The 21,184-nt window shown below is 43.2% G+C and overlaps 4 protein-coding genes across 4 annotated transcripts; 2 read left to right on the top strand and 2 right to left on the bottom strand.

Moving 5' to 3' along the window:
• Nucleotides 1-410: 410 nt before the first annotated feature.
• On the top strand, nt 411-2,985 carry srprb (SRP receptor subunit beta). Its single transcript, XM_034548915.1, has 7 exons — nt 411-629; nt 980-1,074; nt 1,204-1,281; nt 1,364-1,446; nt 1,582-1,718; nt 1,841-1,895; nt 2,121-2,985. Exons 1-7 carry the CDS (start codon nt 461-463, stop codon nt 2,329-2,331), a joined length of 828 nt encoding a protein of 275 aa, XP_034404806.1. The 5' UTR covers nt 411-460; the 3' UTR covers nt 2,332-2,985.
• A 93-nt stretch (nt 2,986-3,078) lies between these two features.
• wdr53 (WD repeat domain 53) lies at nt 3,079-5,394 on the bottom strand. Its single transcript, XM_034548914.1, has 3 exons — nt 5,333-5,394; nt 4,367-4,866; nt 3,079-4,266 (listed from the first exon to the last, which is right to left on the bottom strand). Exons 2-3 carry the CDS (start codon nt 4,853-4,855, stop codon nt 3,601-3,603), a joined length of 1,155 nt encoding a protein of 384 aa, XP_034404805.1. The 5' UTR covers nt 4,856-4,866; nt 5,333-5,394; the 3' UTR covers nt 3,079-3,600.
• Nucleotides 5,395-5,492: 98 nt separating this feature from the next.
• Nucleotides 5,493-21,140, bottom strand: gfm1 (G elongation factor, mitochondrial 1). The gene is made up of 21 exons (XM_034548912.1): nt 20,842-21,140; nt 20,562-20,714; nt 20,344-20,476; nt 19,351-19,555; nt 18,704-18,820; nt 18,355-18,505; nt 17,769-17,923; nt 17,602-17,686; nt 17,362-17,499; nt 16,959-17,060; nt 16,817-16,873; nt 16,577-16,714; nt 16,099-16,181; nt 12,645-12,807; nt 12,350-12,494; nt 12,102-12,262; nt 11,910-11,962; nt 11,416-11,566; nt 7,241-7,515; nt 6,587-6,841; nt 5,493-5,638 (listed from the first exon to the last, which is right to left on the bottom strand). Exons 1-21 carry the CDS (start codon nt 20,914-20,916, stop codon nt 5,599-5,601), a joined length of 2,835 nt encoding a protein of 944 aa, XP_034404803.1. The 5' UTR covers nt 20,917-21,140; the 3' UTR covers nt 5,493-5,598.
• On the top strand, nt 10,737-16,061 carry lxn (latexin). The gene is made up of 7 exons (XM_034548916.1): nt 10,737-10,935; nt 13,416-13,589; nt 13,675-13,737; nt 14,712-14,886; nt 15,194-15,330; nt 15,604-15,666; nt 15,761-16,061. Exons 1-7 carry the CDS (start codon nt 10,783-10,785, stop codon nt 15,875-15,877), a joined length of 882 nt encoding a protein of 293 aa, XP_034404807.1. The 5' UTR covers nt 10,737-10,782; the 3' UTR covers nt 15,878-16,061.
• Nucleotides 21,141-21,184: the final 44 nt, after the last annotated feature.

Here is a 21,184-nt window from a genome sequence, read left to right as displayed (position 1 = left end):
TAACACTACATTCTTGATTTTATTGAGGTAAAAGTACAAACGCTTTAACAGCTAAATGTAGACAACTTGAAGTATTATAATACATATATATATATATATATATATATATAGTTTTCGAGTTATATTTGTTTTCATTATATATATATATATATATATATATATATATATATATATATATATATATATCATATTTGAATACTATTACTGGTATTTTAATGTGACAGCCGGTTGAGGTGGAGCACATTTTAGCTCCTTTATATATAGTTATTTTTTGTAACCTAAAGCACGGCATCATATTTTATAAATTGATCATGCACTGTTTTGTTTGTAAAACGGTAAATTCCAGCTGTCGGATAAATGTGGAATAAAGAGAACTTCTCCAGGGGGTCTGCAGCGCCCCCTGCCGACACTCCAGCTTCCGTACAGGCTGCAGAGGGAAGGAGACGTGTCCCACTCTCAGATGGAGACAGGCAACACTGGTGGCAACATGGGGGGAAAGGCAGACATGGAAATGCCAGAAAACCCATTCGAACCGTACATTGAATCTCTGCGACAACAGCTGGAAGACCAAGACCCCGTGTTTCTGATCGGAGTCATCGTCGCTTTGGCGGTCGTTGTCATCACCTGTGGTGAGAAGCTACCTTCGGCATGCTAACAGCAGCTTAGCGGCCGAGGCCCAGCGTCTAGCTTAGCGTAATTAGCTAGAAAGTGTCGGGTTGCTGGAAAGAGGTTTTATCTGCGGGACATTCTGCGTTAACCTGCTTCCTCTAATATTCATTTAATTAGGAAACGAGTGCCTCTAAAATCCGGAATCCGAGCTAGGAAGCTAACTGCGAAGCTAAAGCGAATATCTGTCAGTTGTGCATCTTCGCAGTGTCATTTTAAGCTAGCTAATTGATGGATAATTTGGTTAATAGACCCCAAGGGGGGTTTACATGAGAATAAGTCAGTAACCTGTCTTTCATTGTTGTCTTTGCAGTGTTTCTGAAGTACTTTCTCTCCAGTAAAACTGTCCGGAGTGCAGTCCTGCTGGTCGGGCTGTGTGACGCCGGGAAAACCCTCCTGTTCAGCCGGGTGGGTTGATGTCACTCCAACGTGGTGGCCGTCGCCACGTTGTCTGTCACGGGATGTTCAGCCCATGAGAGACTGATGCGTGGTTAATCTGCTTTGTAAAAGTGATTGTGCATTTCATGTTTTTGGCAGCTGTTGTCAGGAAAGTTCAAGCGGACACAGACCTCCATCACTGACAGCAGTGCTCCATACAAAGCTAAGAACGAAAGGGTAAGTTAAGAACAACTTCTCAGGCATCTTACTTTCATGATGAATGTGGTTTACAGGTGTCACCTTTCCCTCCTGTATTCAGGGCAGCACCTGGACTCTGATTGACCTGCCTGGACATGACAGTCTTCGCTCTCAGTACCTGGAGAAGTTCAAATCTTCAGCCAGGTAAGAACACAACGTCCTGTCTGAGTAACGTTGCATCGTGTCTGTCGAACGGTGACGTCCTGTCTATCGTGAGGTACAATCTACTTCCTGATCACGTCATTCTCATCATTTCTCTCTCACTCCTCTTATCTTTAGAGCGATTGTGTTTGTAGTGGATGCCGCTATTTTCCAGAAGGAGGTGAGGGACGTGGCTGAGTTCCTGTACATCTTATTGACTGACGCTGTGATCTCCAGGAATGCTCCAGCTCTCCTGGTAGCATGCAACAAACAAGGTTCATCAATTCTTTTGACCCATTTATCAACACTTCATCTCTTGTTCTTCATTTTCAGCCTACACCCTAAAGTGGCTTATTTGTTATATAGAAGCCTCCTTTACTTTTCTCTGTATTTACAGATATCACCATGGCAAAATCTGCTAAACTGATACAACAGCAGCTGGAAAAGGAATTGTAAGTACACTAACTGGTGTATTTTAGTTCTCATTATAATAATGTCCTTGTTTAATTGTCTATTTATTAATTGTTATGTCACAAATATAATGTTCTTATTATGTGTGATGGTTTCAATGCTTTGGTAGTCAGGTTTTGGCCATTGGAAGCAATTGGGATTCATATTAGACCCATCTTGAGCCTTTGGTTTTATGAATAAGCTTTACCCCTCTTATTTTCTCATAGGAACACCTTGCGAGTGACGCACTCTGCAGCCCTGAGCTCTCAGGACGGCTCTTTGGGCGGTAGTGTGCATCTGGGGAAAAAAGGCAAAGACTTTGAGTTCAGCCAGCTGCCCCTGAAGGTGGAGTTCCTAGAGTGCAGCGCCCGCGGCAGCAAGGGTGAAGAGGGGGATTCAGACATTGAGAGCCTGGAGAAGAGTCTGGCTAAACTGTAGTCAGCCACTCAATATCCTCAGTGCAGAATTTGACTCAGGCCCAGACCTCTGTAATCACAGGAGGGATGACATCTCTGGAGGATTTATTTGACCGGAGTTACTGGTCAAACATGGTCCTTTGTGCTGGCTATCAATGTAAAACTTAATTACATTAAAGGTGGAAAAACCTTTGAGACTGATTTCAATTAAAAAAGACAAAGTAATGCTATGGAAAATGATGTTGCAGTTCATAAGGTTGCTCTGCAGTGCTGAGAAATGATTGTGCTTATTCAGTGCAAATGTTGCTTGTTGAGAAGAAAATCTGGTTTGAAGAATTCATGTAGAGTTCAATATTTGCTGTTGCTCCAATTCAAAGAAATGACTAGGCTGTCAAAGAGTGTTACCATTTTTGTTTTAAACTCAGCTAGTCTTGACTGATGAGCTGCCTTGTGAAAAAAGATAGGAGTGAATTGGATTCATTAATTTACTTGGACAGTAAGACTTGTGCCTTTTTATTTCTATTATTCTTATAGAGTGTTTTGCTTGTTTGCAATAGAATGACGGTTTACTTGTTTAAAAGTGTTGCGTGAATACAGTGCATTTGCACTGAATGTATGAATTTATTGAGATTGTGTCATGTGAAAAAACTGACATAAAAAACAGTTTGCTGCTTGATTGTGATGCAAATAAGTCCCACACAGCACATTTTCTTAAGTTAGCAGATCCTGTGAGGATTAATAAGAAGCCAATGTGATTTAATCAACACAGAACATCTTACTTGTACATTACATCATTGTGTGGGGGTTAGCTCATTGTCAGATCTGGACGTGCTGCTTTAGACTCATTTTAATTCTCTTGAATTTTCTTTCGTCAGTGTTTGTAATGTCACATCCTGGAAACAGTTTACACTCCAAGTCTCTGCTTTGTTTTTCTAGTTTGGCACCTGGTTTGGATTGAGATGTGTTGTTGATCTCCAAAAGCACATGAAGGTTTTAGTTTTACAGTCACAGAAATGCATATATTTCAAAGGATAACATTTTTTATAGGACCACACACACAAAAAACCCAAATGAGCAATATCAGTAAATCTTTCATTAAACGAGAGCTGAAAAACAATTACACGTTTAGTTTGTTGAAAATGTTGTAAAGACTCATACAAAACAGATGTGTCTGCTTCTGTAAAAAAATAAGACCGTATTGTCAAAATGTACCATGTAGACCAGAAGAAATAATGATGCTGCAACTTCTAACAGTATCACACAGTATTGTAAACAAAAAAAGAACATTAATCTATTGTTGAGACAGAGGGTAAACTGTCAGACAGGAGCTCTGATCTGCAACCACCACACTGGGTTCTCCTTTCAGCACAGCAGGGCACAACCAGTTCACTTTGTCCCCATGACTGATGCTCAGTTTGGGCCCAGACTTCTCCTCCGGCACCTCCTCTGCACTTGCTGCCGCTTCATCCTCCACTTCCTCTTTCTCCATTTCAACCTTGGTTGCTTTATCCTGGCATTGCTCTTTCCGCTTTGCCTTGCTTTTCCACTTCCTGCGTGGGGCTGCTGTCACTCTAGTTTTGGCCTTCACGTCTGGAGTCACCACCGGGTGCTTACTGAGGTCCCACAGGGCGACCTGGCCGTCATTCCCCCCAGTGACGAGCCAGTGAGGGTGAGAAAGGAAACTAACAAAGTGGGCTTGCGAGGCCCCCTGACTGTGGGCCTTGACTGCTCCCAGCTGTTCCAGTTTAGAGCCGCTGCCGATCCGCATCAGATGCACCCGTCCGTCCTCTGCTGCGCAACCTATAATGTTTCCACAACTTGCCACGGACACACAATGGGCCAGTGGTGGGTTGAAAAGCTGACCGGGACGCTGCTGATGGTCGTCTTCTTCCTCTGCCACATCCTGGAGGTTGAGGGTCCAAAGAGGCCGTGTCTTCTGCAGACCCCACAGCATCACCTAAAGTGATCCAACATTTTTTTTAAATATTCACCAGGAAGGAAATTACATAAAATGTATTCTTGGTGGTTATGCAAGTAAAAATGGTCCGCTCACTTACCTGCATGTCTAGTCCAGCAGACACCAGGTTATTCGGTCTGTGAGGCCGAAAAGCCACAGAGGAGCAGATGTTGGTGTGTCTGCGAAGAGTCCTGCATACTTTCCCTCCAGGGAGCTCCAGGACCCGGACTGCCCCGGAGTCATCAGCCATTGCCAGGGCTGAACCTGTGTCGTTTAGCGCCAACGCGTTAATCTCCTCCTCCCCTGCACCCTGAAACTCCTCCACCGGGCCCTTCAGGTTTCGGGGGTCAAGGACACTCACCACATCTCCATGTGACACAAACAGCTGGATCGGAGCTGCTGGTGAGAACACAACACTCGTGCTGTCCTCTTCACCAGAGAGAGTGAGGCGGCCTATGATGGCCCCCTCTTGGCTCCACACCGTGACCTCTCCACTCTCAGAGCCTGAAGCGAGGAGACTCTCAGGGCCCGAAGACGCCCCAACACACAGGACGTACGTGGAGTGGCCCTCGGACCACCGCCTGGCCATGCTGACCCTGACTGTAAGTTACCGACGAGGAGATGCACTGCATTAGTTTGTACTGCTGCTCTGATCCTGCGGATGGCCACGCTGTATACCAAATATAGTAATACAGGAAGTAAAACAAACTCAAAGCAGCAGTCTTGAACTATCTCTAAAAAAGATTCAACAAAAACGGATTTCCAAAGCCGAGAATATTACTTAATTAATCAATATATAAATCGACAGAAAATTGCTTTATTTTTCTGGCAATAGTTACTAACATTCACGGGTCAGTTTCTTAAATGATCACAGCATCAGTTTGATGTTAAATGTCATGTAAAGGTAATAAGTTCAGTCTCCAGCGCCACTAGCCTGTTAGCATGACAGCTAACAGCTGTTCAGGTTGGCTGCGATAATAAACACGTGATGCTGTTAATCCGCTAATTGTAATTGATTTACAATAGTGTCATTTTTACTAACGCCGGGACCGCAGCGTTACGCTACCTTTGCAAGTGCCTTCAAAACGTCAGCGCTCTGCCATGTGGGTCGGGTCGCTCACTGATGACATCATATGTGATCGTGTGGTTTTTGTATGCCCTGTATTCAGCGTGCCAGGTGGATTTCCTTTTTGGCCGCGAATGTCAGAACTTCAACACCAACCGTGGCTCTAACCATAATCTACTTTCCTCTATCACTGATTTCAAACATGTAAGCAGTGGAAATTGATGCTGGTTTGAGGGAAATGCTGCTTGAAAGGGAGTCAGGACAAATTATCCCCTTTTTACAGGGCATAGCCTAAATATCTCCAAGCTGCAAGAGAAAAAAACAAAACGGATGTGAAATGCATGGGTTTAGATTTGTAAACAGTTAAGTAGTCTACATATATCTTGCACATTTTACAGAAAATGAAAAGCATTCAGGACACAGAGGGGGCAGATCAACAAATCATTGTTCATTTCCACAATGGCTGCTCTCGCTGATTCATCCAAAGCTGCATGTAGATCTGATGAGTGTGGTCCATTTCTGGGTCAGTGAACATACTGCCACACTGAATGGGAACAGGCAAGAGGCCATGGCTTTCAAACCTCCACAAACTAACACGCACCCAACATTCAAATGCTGACACATTCTGCATTAACCTCACAGAGAAGCAGCAGTTCTCACAGTGCACTTTGAATGTAAGTACTCTGTAGTTATTTATCCGTGCATTAGATGCTTCTTCCTCTTTCTGTGTGTATAATATAATTACACAGAAAGGTTTCACTAAGCCGCTGTATATGTGCTTTATGTTGTAATGTAGTCGCTGAAGATAGGCAGTGTGAGTTCGTCAGCAGGTTTAGTTGTACAACTTTGACACCGGTGAGAGGATGCCTTTTCTTTTTCTATTTCCCTTCAGTTAGATGGTCATAATTAAGGTAAGGGGCCTATTTTAGAGTTCGATTGACATGTAGGACATTGTGCTTGTATTACAATGTATTAAATAGTCTTGCATGTGTAAAGCAGTACTGAAAAGGAAATCATACTAAAAGTGAAGTTTAACACCTTGAACAGGAGCACCGGTATCAGGCCGAAGAAAGTGTATCACACTGCTGTTGCGGTTGAGACAGTGAAGAGAACAACGAGCAAAGACTCAAATGGCTTCCTAGTTGTTGAATAATAGATTCCTATATATCTACATGCACACATTTCCTCTACGTAATAGACATACGGTTATGTTTGTTTAACTTTTTTTTAGCTCCACGGAAGATTTGGAGTCACCTTGAAACATACACACACTGGAGAGTATGAGGTCGCCCTATTTCCCAGCGAGGTCGGTGCTTTTTCACAAGGAGCCCAACGGAGTGACGTACAGAGTCCCAGCGCTGCTGTTCCTGTCCCGCTCCAGGTCCTTCCTGGCCTTCTGTGAGGAGAGACTCAGCCCGTCCGACTCTCAGGCTCACCTGCTGGTCATGAGGAGAGGCATTTTCTACAGGAACTATGTGGAGGTCAGTGTTGTCTGGACTTTGTAGTGCCCTGCAGATTTAAATTAAGTAAAAGCAAAAGCACTTATTTAAAAATCTACTTGAGTAAAAGTAGTAGTTCCCTTCAAAATGCACAGCTCCAAATTCAAGTTACTGATTTAAAAGTGAGTATACAAATACAAAAAGGACAGGTAACCACTGTTTTTTTATAGTTTATAATAGAACAAATATGGCACAATCAGGTTAGAACAATTGCATAAAGATACAATACAATAAGACAATAAAGTCACTTCTTGGTGCTTGATAAAGTAAAGAAACAGTAAATAAGAACCATAATAACAACGATGATATAGTCGTAAAAGAAGAACATAATTAGAATGTCACCTTTCCTTTTTTGTTTGTCTATAGCGTTCTGCTACATCTGTTTAGATATAAGGTAGTATGAGTATACCTTTTAGATTTGTCATTTCTAATCTCCTTTCCTTCTTCCTTGTCTTGCTGCAGTGGGAGGACATGCGCGTCCTGGGCGCTGCCTTTCTGCCAGGCCACCGCTCCATGAACCCGTGCCCGGTGTATGATGAGTTCACAGACACTCTCTTCTTGTTCTTCATCGCTGTCCTCGGCCACACCTCGGAGTCCTATCAGCTGGCGACGGGGAAGAACCTGACCCGCCTCTGCTACATCTGCAGCACTGATGACGGAGACACCTGGACTCCTGTAACCGACCTAACCACGAGGGTCATAGGAGATACAATCAAAGGTCAGGGATACAAATCCACGCTGAAACACACTTCCATAGTGGTAATGGGATTATTAAGCACATAGACAGCCTTCTTTTTAAAAGGGAACTTCACCTATTTTACAGATCTTGCGGAGTAAACTCTTGAGGGGGCTGTATGATATATGATAAACTGCCTCAAGTGATGTCATTTGAGTCAGCATCAGAGGCTACATTAGCTGCAACAATAACACATCTGCATTCCTAACTGAACTATAAATGGACACGTTGCATTGTGGGGAAGTGGGCACCTGACTTTGACAATGAAGAAGAGTTCATGGAATAAAAGAAGATCACAGCTCTGGTTCTGCTGCATTAGATTGATTTTCTGTTTAATTTGAGTGAATACTATAAATCATCATGTCATCATGAACTGTCAGATTTTGAACCGGTTAGAAAAAAAAAAAAAAAAAATCTGCTGCACAAAATTAAACAAATTAAAACCAAATACTGCAATATTATACCATGAAATCTATTATAAGAATTGTATTACACATATTTGTTTGTACTTTAGGGCAACTTTTCCCTTTTTAATATGATATTTAAACCTGTTAAAGTCTCTCACATCCTCATTACTTACACTGAAACAGTTTAGGGTGTGAAAACATCCCTTCCTTAAAAGATAACTACAGTGATCAAAACTATTTCAATGAACATAAGGTCATGTGAGTTTTGTTTAAAGACAGACTTGGTCAGATGTGAACATGTCCTTCACGTATATAGTAAGTCACTTCCTCCTCTGTCCCTGCAGAATGGGCCACCTTCGCTCTTGGCCCGGGTCACGGCATCCAGCTGAAGTCCGGCCGTCTGCTGATTCCTGCCTACGCATACCACATCGAGTGCAAAGAGTGCTTCGGAAAGCTCTGCCAGACCACTCCCCACGCCTTCTGCTTTTACAGTGACACCCACGGGCGAACCTGGCGTTTCGGGGAGGCGCTGCCCGTGCCGGAGAGCGTGGAGTGTCAGATGGTGTCCGTGGATGAAGAGGACGGGTCTAATGTGCTCTACTGTAACGCACGCAGCCCTCTGGGATACAGGGTGCAGGCCCTCAGTCTGGACGACGGAGTGGTGTTTCAGGAGGGGCAGCTGGTGCAGCGGCTGGTGGAGCCTGGCAATGGTTGTCATGGTAGCATTGTGGGATTTCCTGCCCCGTTACATTTATGTCATTCTCTTGACAATCACTTGGATCAACCTACACGTCACTCCAGACACTGGACGTCCTGCATGACTGACTCAGATCCCACCACCTCTGTTTCCACCAGCTCCTTGACACCCACTCATCCATATTTCCTCACCCCCACCTGGGTAGTATACTCCCACCCAACATGGACCACTGGACGCAGGGACCTGGGTGTGTTCCTCAGCCTGTTTCCCCGTGATCCAGACAGTTGGCGTGGCCCCTGGGTGATCTACGAGGGCCCCAGCGCCTACTCTGACCTCGCTTATCTGGAGCTGCCCCCTTCTCTCGGTGCACCGCCCGCCGTGGCCTTCGCCTGCCTGTTTGAGTGCGGCACCAAAACGGCCTACGATGAGATATGCTTCAGCCTGTTCACCCTCTACGAGCTCATTGACAATCTGCCCCGGGATGCACCGCTGGGACATAACAATCGTGATTGTAAAGGACAGCCGACTCAAGTCTCGGAGACAGATCGTACACATGGACATGATGGTCAAAGAACAGCAGCTTCCCTTCAGGTGCCTTGTGTGAAGAAGAGGAGGAAGAAGAGCAAGTTGACTGAGATTTGCTCGGTGTCCTAAACTTAGTTTTTCCACCTTTTTAAATTCCAGTAACTGTTTTCTATTCACACTCAGTGGGCACTTTATTATTTGCACCTTTACAATCTAATAGAACTGATCTGCCATAAAGTCTGTGATGCCTAATTTATGACAGAGCTGTTTTATTTAACGGCAATAGATTGTACAGGTTTATCTAGTAAAGTATGAGTGTGTCCATCATTTATTACAGAATATTGAACACACTATTATTATTCTTATGAGTAATGTAGGTTTTGTAGTGTTATTCAGTTGATTTCAGTTACATTAACTGCAGCCCAGTGTGACTCAGTAACGACAAAAAGACGTTTTGTGCAGTATGTTTGTTTTGATTTGATTTGATTTGTCAACACATCAAGTGTCATTAAAATTGCTGATTGACTTTGTCCCGTTGAAACAATTTTTGCGATAAAAAAAAAAAAAAAAAGACAGAAAAAAGAATTGTCTGATTCATCTATTTGAGGAAAAGCAAGAATCTATAGGAGTATATTATCAGATTCATAAATATAACTAAGATTAAGATTACGGTTCATGTTCCAGCTTCTGATACCGCTTTACATAACATGGAGGTAGATATCACACAATGAATTTCATGGGGAATATCGCTCCTCTTTTCTCAAACGACTGTGGTGGTGAGCAGGGTTGTCCTTCAATCAGAGGATCGGCAGTCCGATCCCCGGCTCCGCTATCCCATGTCGTTGTACCCTTGGGAAAGACACTCAACCCATTGCCCCTGTAGTGCCTACAGTGTGTGACTGTTAACTACTCCTGATCGTTAGGTGGCACCTTCGCCACTGCCATCAGCCTGTGAACGATGACCCAAAACACAAAACCTAAAGTTGAGCTACAGCAGACCAGAATAAACCTTGGTTGCTTATCATTACCTCAGTCTGTGGTCGTTGATCTCGGAACAATATTATTAAAATACTGAAACGGCGGTAAAGGAGAGTTCTGGATGTTTTCAGGACTCTCCTTTATAATCTGGAATCTTAAACCGTGTAGTTTTTGCATCCTAACGGCCCCCATGTTGAATTTGGCTCTAAGCGTCCTGCTACATTTCTTTTGGCACACTGGACCAGGCGAGGCTGCAACCCGTCAAGCTCACATACTAACACACAGCTACTCTAATTGGATAACTGTTCATAAATTAATCAGGTCTTGGCATTAGGCTGTTGAAACATGTAGGGGCTGACAGTTTAAGTGAGTTGCATGAGAGCAAACGAAAAACAGAACCAGATAAAGTGGAGCAGTTTGTTTAGATAAGAGGGTGGAAAAAAGATTGTACCAGGAAGACAGAACAATCTGGACAGTCTCTACTTTCTGCTCCCACCTCCTCCGTTACATAACTCCACACTGACAGGAGGGTCATTTCCCTTCCTGCGCTCTTTCACTCAAGTGGTTTTTCCCTTTTCTCTAGCATCTGTGTTTTACAGCCTTCTATAATGAGTCTGAGAATCATCGTTGTTCTGGCGGTGCTAACTGGGGTAACTGGGAGCCCCGGTGTGATGATCAGGCCTGAAGCTGACCCTGCGGACATGACGGCTCATCCCAACAGCGTACCAGAGACCGTGGAGGACTCCGAGATCTATAGACAGGTGAGAAGTGCCGATGACTTTGGTTTGTGATCAACCTTTTTTTCTGGTGTTTAGCAGCTGATCCAATTGCATCGCTAATGGGAAATATCCATACATTGCCACACAGAATGCTGCTGAACAAGAATCAGGTGTTTGTTGTTGAGACACAAATTATCTGCATAGAACTACACTTTAAAAGATGGGCATATGTCTTTGTTGCAGTCATCATGACATCATGACCTTCTGTACATAGTACAAAAGCCATTATAAGCTCAAGTCAAAACACTCAGCTTTCCTCATTAACAAGACCAAATGGTGCTAAAAATTAAAGTAATAAATATGTTTTTCACAGGGATCGGACATTTGGGAGAAAGATTGCTCAAACTACAAAACAAGTTTTTCTTAGCTCCACAAATTAAAGCCTTATTGTCGCGTCACAGATGATGATGGGCAGAAATGAGAGTGAAGATGAAGGACGGTGGTTAAAGTCCAGGTGCATACATTTAGATCCATCTGACAGTTTTCAGCTCTTCCACTTCTTCTTCGCAGGCAGCTGTCCTGTTGCCTCCAAGTATTTGTTGATGAGTTCCTCCTTTGAGGCTGACAGGCAGGGCTGGTATCTGCTGAACTCCATGGTGTACTCGCCTTTTCCCTGAATAAACAATAGATAGAGGATGTTAGGTTTTGAAATTATATTGTATTATGGCAGTCGTTTTGAATTTTAGGACTCCTCTGCCGTGATTGGAAGAAATTGTGCCAACAACATTCAGAGGACTTTTATTTACATTCAATATCCCCTTTAAGAGATGCTAACAAATAATCACCCAAGGTAAATATGCAAATACAATATGTATCCATCAAAGTATTGGGTCTCTATTAAGGAAACTAAATGTGATTGTAAACCAGGTTAGTGTAATAATATTACAGGAGTTTACCTAGCATTTATTTTGATTAGACCACCTGATCTGGACTAAACATATGGAGGTTTAACTTACTTCAGTACAAGAGCGTAGTTCTGTGGAGTAACCAACATATCGTTTAGTGGAACCTGTTGTGAGAAACCAAATTAGTCAAATAAAGATGGTGAAGAATGATACATTATTGTTAACCCTGTACAGAATTAACAACACTTTAGTTACAACACATTCAGTGCTATGAATGTGAAGAAATGTACAAGCTGGACTCACATCAGCGTACAGAGTGAAGTATCCCTCGGCTCCGTCCTGTCCCGAGATGACACCGTGCCGCCGGTTCACACCAGCAATGACTGTCCCCTGAAACTCCTGCGGTGCTACGATTTCCACAGACATGATGGGCTCTAGGATGGCCGTGTTGGCTTTTTCCATAGCTGAGTAGAGCGTATGGGAAGCAGCGTTAACGAATGCCGACAACAACAGATCGGAATGAAACGGGTCAGATCTAACGCAACCCTCACCTTGTTTTAGAGCGCCCTCTCCTGCACGGATGAAGGAGATCTCATTGGAGTCCACCATGTGATTCGCTCCATCTTCCAGGAGGAACCTGACTCCTGAGATCTTGTGCCCGCTCAGGGGCCCCTTCTCACAGGCCTCCCTGAAGCCCTGCGGCAAGATGGGAATAAACAGGCATTGACAGACAAATTGAGTGTATGGCTTTCACTTGGTGTTCAAGTACATCCTATTATTTTTAAGCTATTTCACATCCATAGAGCTGTGCTTTCCCTGTGACACATTCAAGTTAGGAAGACTAACCTTTTCCACAGCTGGTACAAACTGCTTCGGGATGTTGGTTCCGACAGTCTGGTCTTCAAACTCCAGCTTGGTGTGATGCTCTGGCTCAAGAGGCTCCAGGACTCCGATAACTTTACCGTACTGCCCCGAGCCGCCGCTCTGCTTCTTGTGAGTGAAGTCAAACCTGCAGAAAATGGGACACAACATCCACATTTTGAAGCAGCGTGACACTGTGGAACCATCTGTCAACCAGAGCTCTGTTCAAGACTCTCGATACAATTCCATTGCATCAAATCGGAATGATCTACGTTGGCTTACATTTACATTGCTTGATTCAAGAGGAAGGAAACCTCAGAAAAGAGCTCTGTCTCTTTAAAAAGGGGGCGGTCCTCCCTCGCTTCTGGTGAAAGAGGAAGTGGGAAGTGATCTTTCCACTTGCATGAGGAGCAGCGGACAGATAAGTTTCCACCTGCCAAAGTAACAGGCAGGGAGTTGCAGCATTTCCGTCCCAGGCAAGACCAGACTCCTTTTATTTAATTCATTTTTCAGCTGTACACCACTTCACCCGGTACTTTTGCTTAGATGTCTACTTCTTTGGTTTCCTTTCCACTCAAGGGATGTTCTCCTTGTGTCTGAATCTTTCCTGATTGCGCTCCACCCTGCTGACACCTGAGGGTCAAAGTCCTTCAGGGGTTAGAGGCCCAACCCTGCTTATTACAGCAGCTTCACTGTGAAGTCTTTCCAGGATTCCCTCTCTCACTGTACGTTTCTTTTTCTCTGGAATAACAACAGGAAGTACCAGTGGAAGAGGAGGCTGAAGAGGATGTGATGGCGACTGGAGAGCTGAAACCCAATCACTACCAAGCTCAGAGGGCAGCCAAAGTGGTCCAACACTACCTCAACACCCACTACGGCTCGCCCTTCAGGCTGTTTGGACTGCACAAGGTCAACAGTGGAAACGCAGAGGTCAGCTGAACTTTAACTTTGTACTTTAGTTTACTGTGACTTTCCAACTTCTATCAACTGTGGTTATTTCTGACTTATCTTTTAGGATGTGGCAGACTCTGGAAGAAAGTATCAGCTGGAGATCTCAGTGCAGGAGATCATCAGTAATGTAAGATATGATTATTTATTACACGGAAAGATTTACACATGGCCTTCAGTCCAGACTGGAATCATTCACATATTGGGTAGTTTCCACAAATGAGCCAAATGCAAATGTCTGTCTGTGGTATGAATGTGATGCATTCAATATGCATCTCATTCAATGTCACATTCATAGCACTGCATGTGTTGTAACTAAAGTGGTGTTAATGTTCTATTCATTCTGTACACATGACATCTATTGCTTCTGTCCATCCGGGGAGAGGGATCCTCCTCTGTTGCTCTCCTGAAGGGTTCTTTTCTCCCCGTTAAAGGTTTTTTGGGGGAGTTTTTCCTGCAATGATGCGAGGGTCCCAGGACAGAGGATGTTGTATGTGTACAGATTGTAACGACCTCTGAGAAAAATGTGGGCGTTTGGGCAATACAAAATCAATTGGATTGATTAGATTTGGTTAAAGTTTCTAAATTTGATGGTTTTGGGGCATTTTATGTGCTCCATAATAAACAGAAAATAAACTGCTGAATTAGTCAGTGGATGTACAGTTAATACAAAGTACCATAACATAGAGCAAACATAACATATCTAATCTTAAATTGTGTTGCTGAATCAAAGACCTTTGACCACCCTGCTTTGCCAGATTTACTTAAGTGCTAATTTGGTTTGTCTGAAAATAAAAATCTAAATTCACTTTTCAAAGAGGGAAATACAATCTTTGTTTAACTGACTGCATTTGCTGGCATTGCATTCACAATGTGCTGAAGGAAAGATATTTTAAGCAGATCTAAATAATCTCTGGCTTTACAGTGGGCAGGTTTGACAAGATTTAACGAAACAGCAGATGAAAGGAGTCAGTGTGCTGCAACCTTGACTCACTTGCTCCAAACACTTGGAGCCCTCTATACTCCCCTCCACTTTTCTCTGAATAAACCAGTTTGTTCTCTATTTGATTCTTTTTAATCCACCGTCACCTTTCATAAAAAAAGACGACAGAGAATTGCTCTGCAGAGGTTTTGTTTCCGAGAGGAGAACAGCAGCGCTCGCCAAAGGTCCAGGCCTCGTGTGAGGAGCTCCTTAAAATCAACTCGACGGCTCAGGAGGAGGCCTTGTTCCAAAAGTACAAAACGAACCAACGCCTGCTATCGGCACAAAATCTACCTGGTATGTACAAGAAAAGAAACTCTGCACACTATTTCTCGAAGTTGACACACAAAGTCACATGTTGCACAACATCTGCAGTTTGAAATTGCGGCATTTTGGGGATTTCAACATTTAGTATTCATGTTTTCTTGCGTGTTCCTCTTAACAGCAACACAATACAAAGAACTGACCTTGTGAACCCTGATGGTGTAATATCCTGTTCAGTATGAGCTCACATGACGTGTGTTGACATGACAAGTAAATATGCGGCATAATCGAGCAGCGCTCGCACATACAAACTAAACTAACTTCCTGTTCTGACCAACAGACAGCTACGGTCACATTGAGCCTGACAGCGAGCCGCTCTGGCACCTCGGCATTGTGGCCTCCAGCTTTGTCATGCTGAATGAATCCTCTGAAAACACTCTGTACAACATGGCTCAGGTAGCCAACATCACACAGCTGGTAGGTTTGTTATATCCGCTTATTAATCTTCGATTGCCAAGTAGAGACAGATAATGCAAACTAAAGAATCTGCACAATCTATTAACTTTAATACGGTCACACGTTTTATCCTTCAGGCATAAAAGGCAGTTTTTGCACTAAAAGCAGACCAAACATTCGGCCATGATGGGATGTTTTTGACAGAAAGGAAGCTTCACACACCAACTGATGAGTTTATGTTTTAGACTCTGTTTCTATCATTTGGCTTTATTACTCTTTCCTTGTCTGCTGCAGGCGACTGAGAACGAACTGCTGAAGTTTGACTGTCATATACTGCTGCATGAAATGGTTTCCCAGGTAACCACTTATTATTAAAATTGTTGTAATATACTTAAATGATAAACATCTTTCATGATCAACCCGTTGATCTAACAATCTGTTATTTTGGCAGGAAATCGTTCACTGGAAGCTGCTGTTCACCTGGTCTCCTCCAGAGGGAGTCAAAGTGCTTCAGATGGAACAGCTGCCTCACTGCCAACATCATGAAAAACCTCCCAACACAAACTAAACTGCTGACATCCTTCACAATGCTAAAACAACAAGAACAGCGATGCTCCCATCTTGTATTCAAATATAGGAGCATAAATGCTGCATGTAAAAAAACATCATATAATGATGATATCCTTATATTGTGCTGCGTTTGTAGTACTTTTGGTACTGTATTTTAGTTAAAATAAACTGTTTGTACAGTTGTTGGTGTTCTGTGTGCGTGTGGAGATCAGCACTTACCCTACAGGGCTGGTGATCGTCTCTCTGAATGCTACTTTGGGCTTTCCCATCACACAGGGACAGTTGTATTCCCTCTCCATCCTCTGAAACAAGAATAAACCAACAGACACAGATCAGATATGTCAGCTTTCGGGAGACGATTCATTCAAACATGGAGGTTGAGTCTTTAAGTTTAGAGATCTCACTCCAAAAACACTGAAGCTCAGTAGCATTTAGTTTGTGGTGCAGCAATGTCTATCATTTAATCATCTACAGAAAACCCTTTTCATCTCCATAGAGAGACAATGGAGTCCTAAAAGTGGTGTCATCTTTGCAAAAAGTATATATTAGTTATCGTTTAGTTATCTGACAGCTCTAAATGTCCACAAATCGAAACCAATATGATAAAAGCATCACCAGCAAGAGACACAATATGTTAGAAGGCGTCTCATTTATCGCAGGTCGTCTTGGATCAAACATGCAGAACATCCTCCGGTACCTGTGAGTAGATCTCAAGATGCAGCTCTCCCATTCCAGAGATGATGGTTTCTTTGCTTTCAGTGTCAAAATGCACTCTAAAAGTTGGGTCTTCCCTGGTGAACCGGTTAATACCTTTGGAGAATTTATCCAAGTCAATCTAGTCAGAAGCAGGATGACAAGAGGAGACCAAAGTTAATAGATGCAATTTAGACTCTAGAAACAGTATTTATTGGTAATTAAAGTATTTTGTTTTTTGTACCTTGTTGGCTGGCTTTATTGACATGGAAATGACAGGCTCTGGGATGTGAATTGACTCCTATGGGACAAAATGATCACAATATTCTCCTCATATCTTGGAATAAAGAAGGAAAAGAAAAAAAGCTTTTGAAGAAGTTACTCACCATGGAGAGGTTGGCGCTGGTCCTGGATGTAAAAGTGTCTCCGCTGGCACAGTCAATCCCAAACAGAGCACAAATATCTCCTGCATAAACCTCATCCACATCCTGAAAATAGCATGGATGGAAAGGAAATGATAGGAAATAAACAAACAAGATGTTAATTTTAAAGACTGATTGGAAGTACTAATAAATAATGACATATAGGACTGAATATTAAACAGTTTGTCTTTTTTTAATGCGAGAAAGATGGAAATACTCTGGTGTCACAGGGGATGTGGTTGTTATCTACACACTTGACTGGTGCCAAAAGAGGAACCTCACTATTTTAACTGGTCATGGGCTTCTGCTGTTTAAACAGAAAACCACAAGTGGAAAACTGTGACCTCTGACATGCTGCTGTTCTCACCTCCATCTGGTCAGCGTGGAGACACACAAGTCTCTGAACTCTGACTTTCTTGCTGGTGCGTGTGTTGTAGATGTACTCGCCCTTCTTCAGACAGCCCTGGTACACCCGCACATACGTCAGCTGGCCAAACCGCCCCGCCTGATAATGAGAAACACCACAGGAAACAACAAAGCATGACAGATTAAGACGTTGGTCTGAAGGAAAATTACAAAAATAGAAAGATAAAGAGTCGTATTTTACCTCCAGTTTGAAGGCCAGACCAACAAACGGATTTACAGAGTCTCTTGTTGGGTCCATTTGAATCTTTGATGTTTCGCTGACAACTCTAATAGGACAATAAAAACACTGACTGGGTGCACAACAATTCTCATGAATGATATTATGAATAGAAAATGGTCCATACTCACTCATCATTGAGTATAGCATAGTTTTTGACTTCAGTGGGGTTTGGCATGTAATCCAGGACAGCGTCCAGTAGAGGCTGGACGCCCTTGTTCTTCAACGCGGTGCCCACCAACACCGGTGAGAAGAGACGCTGCACTGTGGCCCTGCGGATTGCAGCCTGGAGACCGTGAAGCAACATATATAGCATCTTATAGCAGAATATGATTATATATATATATATATATATATATATATATATATATATATATATTTACAAGGGAAAGGAAAAACCCTGCCGTTTATTCTGGCATGTTGGCTAAAATATTGGTGACGTCATGTCATATGATAAGTCAATAGCATTAGCACACACACAGCTGTAGAGTCTTTAGTCTCATCTACTTGTAATGTCAAGAAATTCTTGTGAAACTTATTTTAAAACTATAAGTCATAATTTGACAGGAAGTGAGGCGCGACTGCTTTTACAGAGAAAGATTAATACGGTTCTATGCTTTCTTGAAAACAAAAACACTGTGGGCCTTGTTAAAAAAAAAACATAAAAACACAGATTTCACACATGTGCTCTCTCTCTCTCTCTTAAAAGACACAAACCTTCAAGTCAGCATTGGTTGGAATCTTTTCCTCCAAGAACATCTCTCCCAAGAGTTCATCAGCGTTAGCCACACACTCGACCAGCTCCTGCCTCCGGTCTGCAGCCTCAGCACGGAAATCTGCCGGGATTTCATCGTAGCGGATGGTTTGACTGCCGGGAGGAGTAAACTGTTTGACTCATATTGTTCAGGAACAGAATCTCAGAAATTGTGAAACGGGGATAGAATTGAACATCTGTAATCTGGATTTTTTTTAACCCTGCTGCTCTTATGATTGTATGGAAACCAAGCTGTCGTCAATCAGTCTGTGGTGAAGACTACTCTATAGCAGAAACAGGGCAATCCCTCACCCAAAAGGTCCATCGAAATACATGCTCCGCTCCTCAACAAGGTCGATGATCCCGCGTACGTTCCCCTCCAGGCCGATGGGGATGCTCACAAAGGCTGCGTTGTGGTTCAGCTTGGTTCTGAGGAAGGCAAAGAAAACATCTGAAGTGAGAAGAGAAACACAGGAATGGAAAACTTCAGCCGATTTCAACATTGTTTTGTGGAATGATGATTTCATGAGAGCTTATAAAAAAAGAGGCATCGAGCTGCAGCTTGTTACTGTGTGCACCATAAAAAACAAAGCTGCAGCGAGTCTTCCTTCTAATTTGTGTTGCATCCATGTCTTTGTTTCGTTTATTTAAAACTATAAACTTCGCAAAAATCCAGGAAAGGCATACTCGCTGGATGTGGAGGTTACATTTAAACAAACTATCATGCAAATATATTAATTTCATTGTATTGTGATCCGATCTGATCTTTACAAAACCTCTGTCTGTCTCTCAGTGAATGAAATAGTAAAAATACAGCATCTATCGGTTTGGCAAACATACGCACATAACTAGTGATTAGACCGTAGTGTTTGAATAAATATCATCTAAGAAAATATTTTGTGATGGTTCTATGTGTACTCTGGTATGCATGCATTGTTTACTGCGAGTGTGTAACTTACCTCAACTGTTGCAGGGCTCGGCTGGGGTTGGCGCCCATGCGGTCCAGCTTGTTGATGAAGGTGAGGAAGGGGACGTTGTAGCGCTTCATCTGTCTGTTCACTGTCAGGGTCTGACACTGGACGCCCCCCACCGCACACAGGACCAGCACGGCTCCGTCCAGCACCCGCAGCGCTCGCTCCACTTCGATGGTAAAGTCCACGTGACCTGCAGCAACAACATGGACGGTGATGTTTAGAATATAAAAGAAGACTTGAAACATGGACAACTTTTGACTTGTGAGGTGCAGTCCTGGAGCTGGAAAAGATGCATCCTTTTGGACACTTCAGCAGGGCCGAGCCTCACTGACATGGTGCTTAGAAGCTGCACAGTCCAGATGAAGTAATGACAGCACATAAACCAACATAGCACGAGCTGTCTGTATCCAGGCCAGCACAACGACTTTTATCAAAAGCACAGAGGAACTCATTTTTTACATCTATTATTGCATTTGAGTAACTTTTTTTGTTCTTTTTTTTGCCACAAGTCCGACACAACGACACTTTGAAGATTAAACTTTTTTTTCTTGCATCCAACAATAAATGTTACATGATTTGCATCTATAAAGCACAATATCACCTGAGATGGTGAAAAAAAGGACACTACACCTATTTCACACATGATCGTCAAAGTCTGAGAAATGAACCCCATTGATCATAAATGTTGTCTTGGTTTAGGATTTAAAACTAAAAATATGTACCAGCCTGCAATGCAAACTGGGGGCATTTGGTTGAAGGATAATTCCCAGGCAGATAGGGTCTAAAAAAAAGACATGATCAAGTTGCATCATGGGAAATGTCTGTTCCAATGCTTTTTGAACTTGACCCCCACTTGGGTCTAAGGTGTCTCAGCCTCTGCTGCTCCGATTTTGACCAAACATTTCTTTAACTGTTCCTCGCCAATCCCCAAACTTTAATGAAGACCAATACTAAACTATTGGATACAACTTGTAATACCTGGTGTGTCAATGATGTTTATGTTGTGATCCTTCCACACGGTGTATGTCGCAGCGGACTGGATGGTGATGCCTCTCTGTCTCTCCAGCTCCATAGAGTCCATGGTGGCTCCAACACCGTCCTTCCCCTTCACCTACACACCACAGAGGACGAAAACAGTGCATGAATGTGTGCACCTGGAAACCTCACCTCACAACAGGGTGCGTCCCGGCGCTCACCTCGTGAATGTGTGCTATTTTGCCGGTGTAAAAGAGGACACGCTCGGTCAGGGTGGTCTTCCCCGAGTCGATGTGAGCTGAGATCCCGATGTTGCGGATCCTCTCGTTGGGAAATACACCAGAGGCGCATGTCCGACAGCTGTTGATGAGCACCTACAGAGACGAGTCAGAGGGAGGTTCATATTCAACTGTCTGTTTAGCGATTGTGAAATGCAATGAGCAGTATGGGGGAGTCTTGATGTCAAATCGGTTCAACAGCAGACAAGTTACCCAATGTTACCTTTTTAAGAGTGACGCTTCCTGGAGCCAGAAGATGCGTTTTTGCCAAACACAACCCCGCTGTTAATAGTCTCATTTTGACAACTGCCTGGTCGAGCACCGGGTGGTCGTATTCCTCCTTCTTTACACAACCCCTCTGACAACCCGGTGAAAGTCACGCCGGGGCTCTAATGGTTGTGACACGCTACTTCCGCCTCTACGGAGCCTCAGATGGGCCAAAAGTACCAATGTTTGCGTTGCATTGAAGCATATACTTGTATACGGAGCTAAGCAGCAACCAAGAAAAGACGTGTCTATGTGAGAGTGATGAGGATGTTATGTGTTCAGTTTGAGGATAAAAGTCA

Source organism: Cyclopterus lumpus, chromosome 13 (genome assembly GCF_009769545.1).
Source record: "Cyclopterus lumpus isolate fCycLum1 chromosome 13, fCycLum1.pri, whole genome shotgun sequence".
Classification (NCBI taxonomy): domain Eukaryota; kingdom Metazoa; phylum Chordata; class Actinopteri; order Perciformes; family Cyclopteridae; genus Cyclopterus; species Cyclopterus lumpus.
The sequence above is the reverse complement of the archived record's forward strand: the minus strand, read 5'-3'. Positions and strand labels throughout refer to the sequence as shown.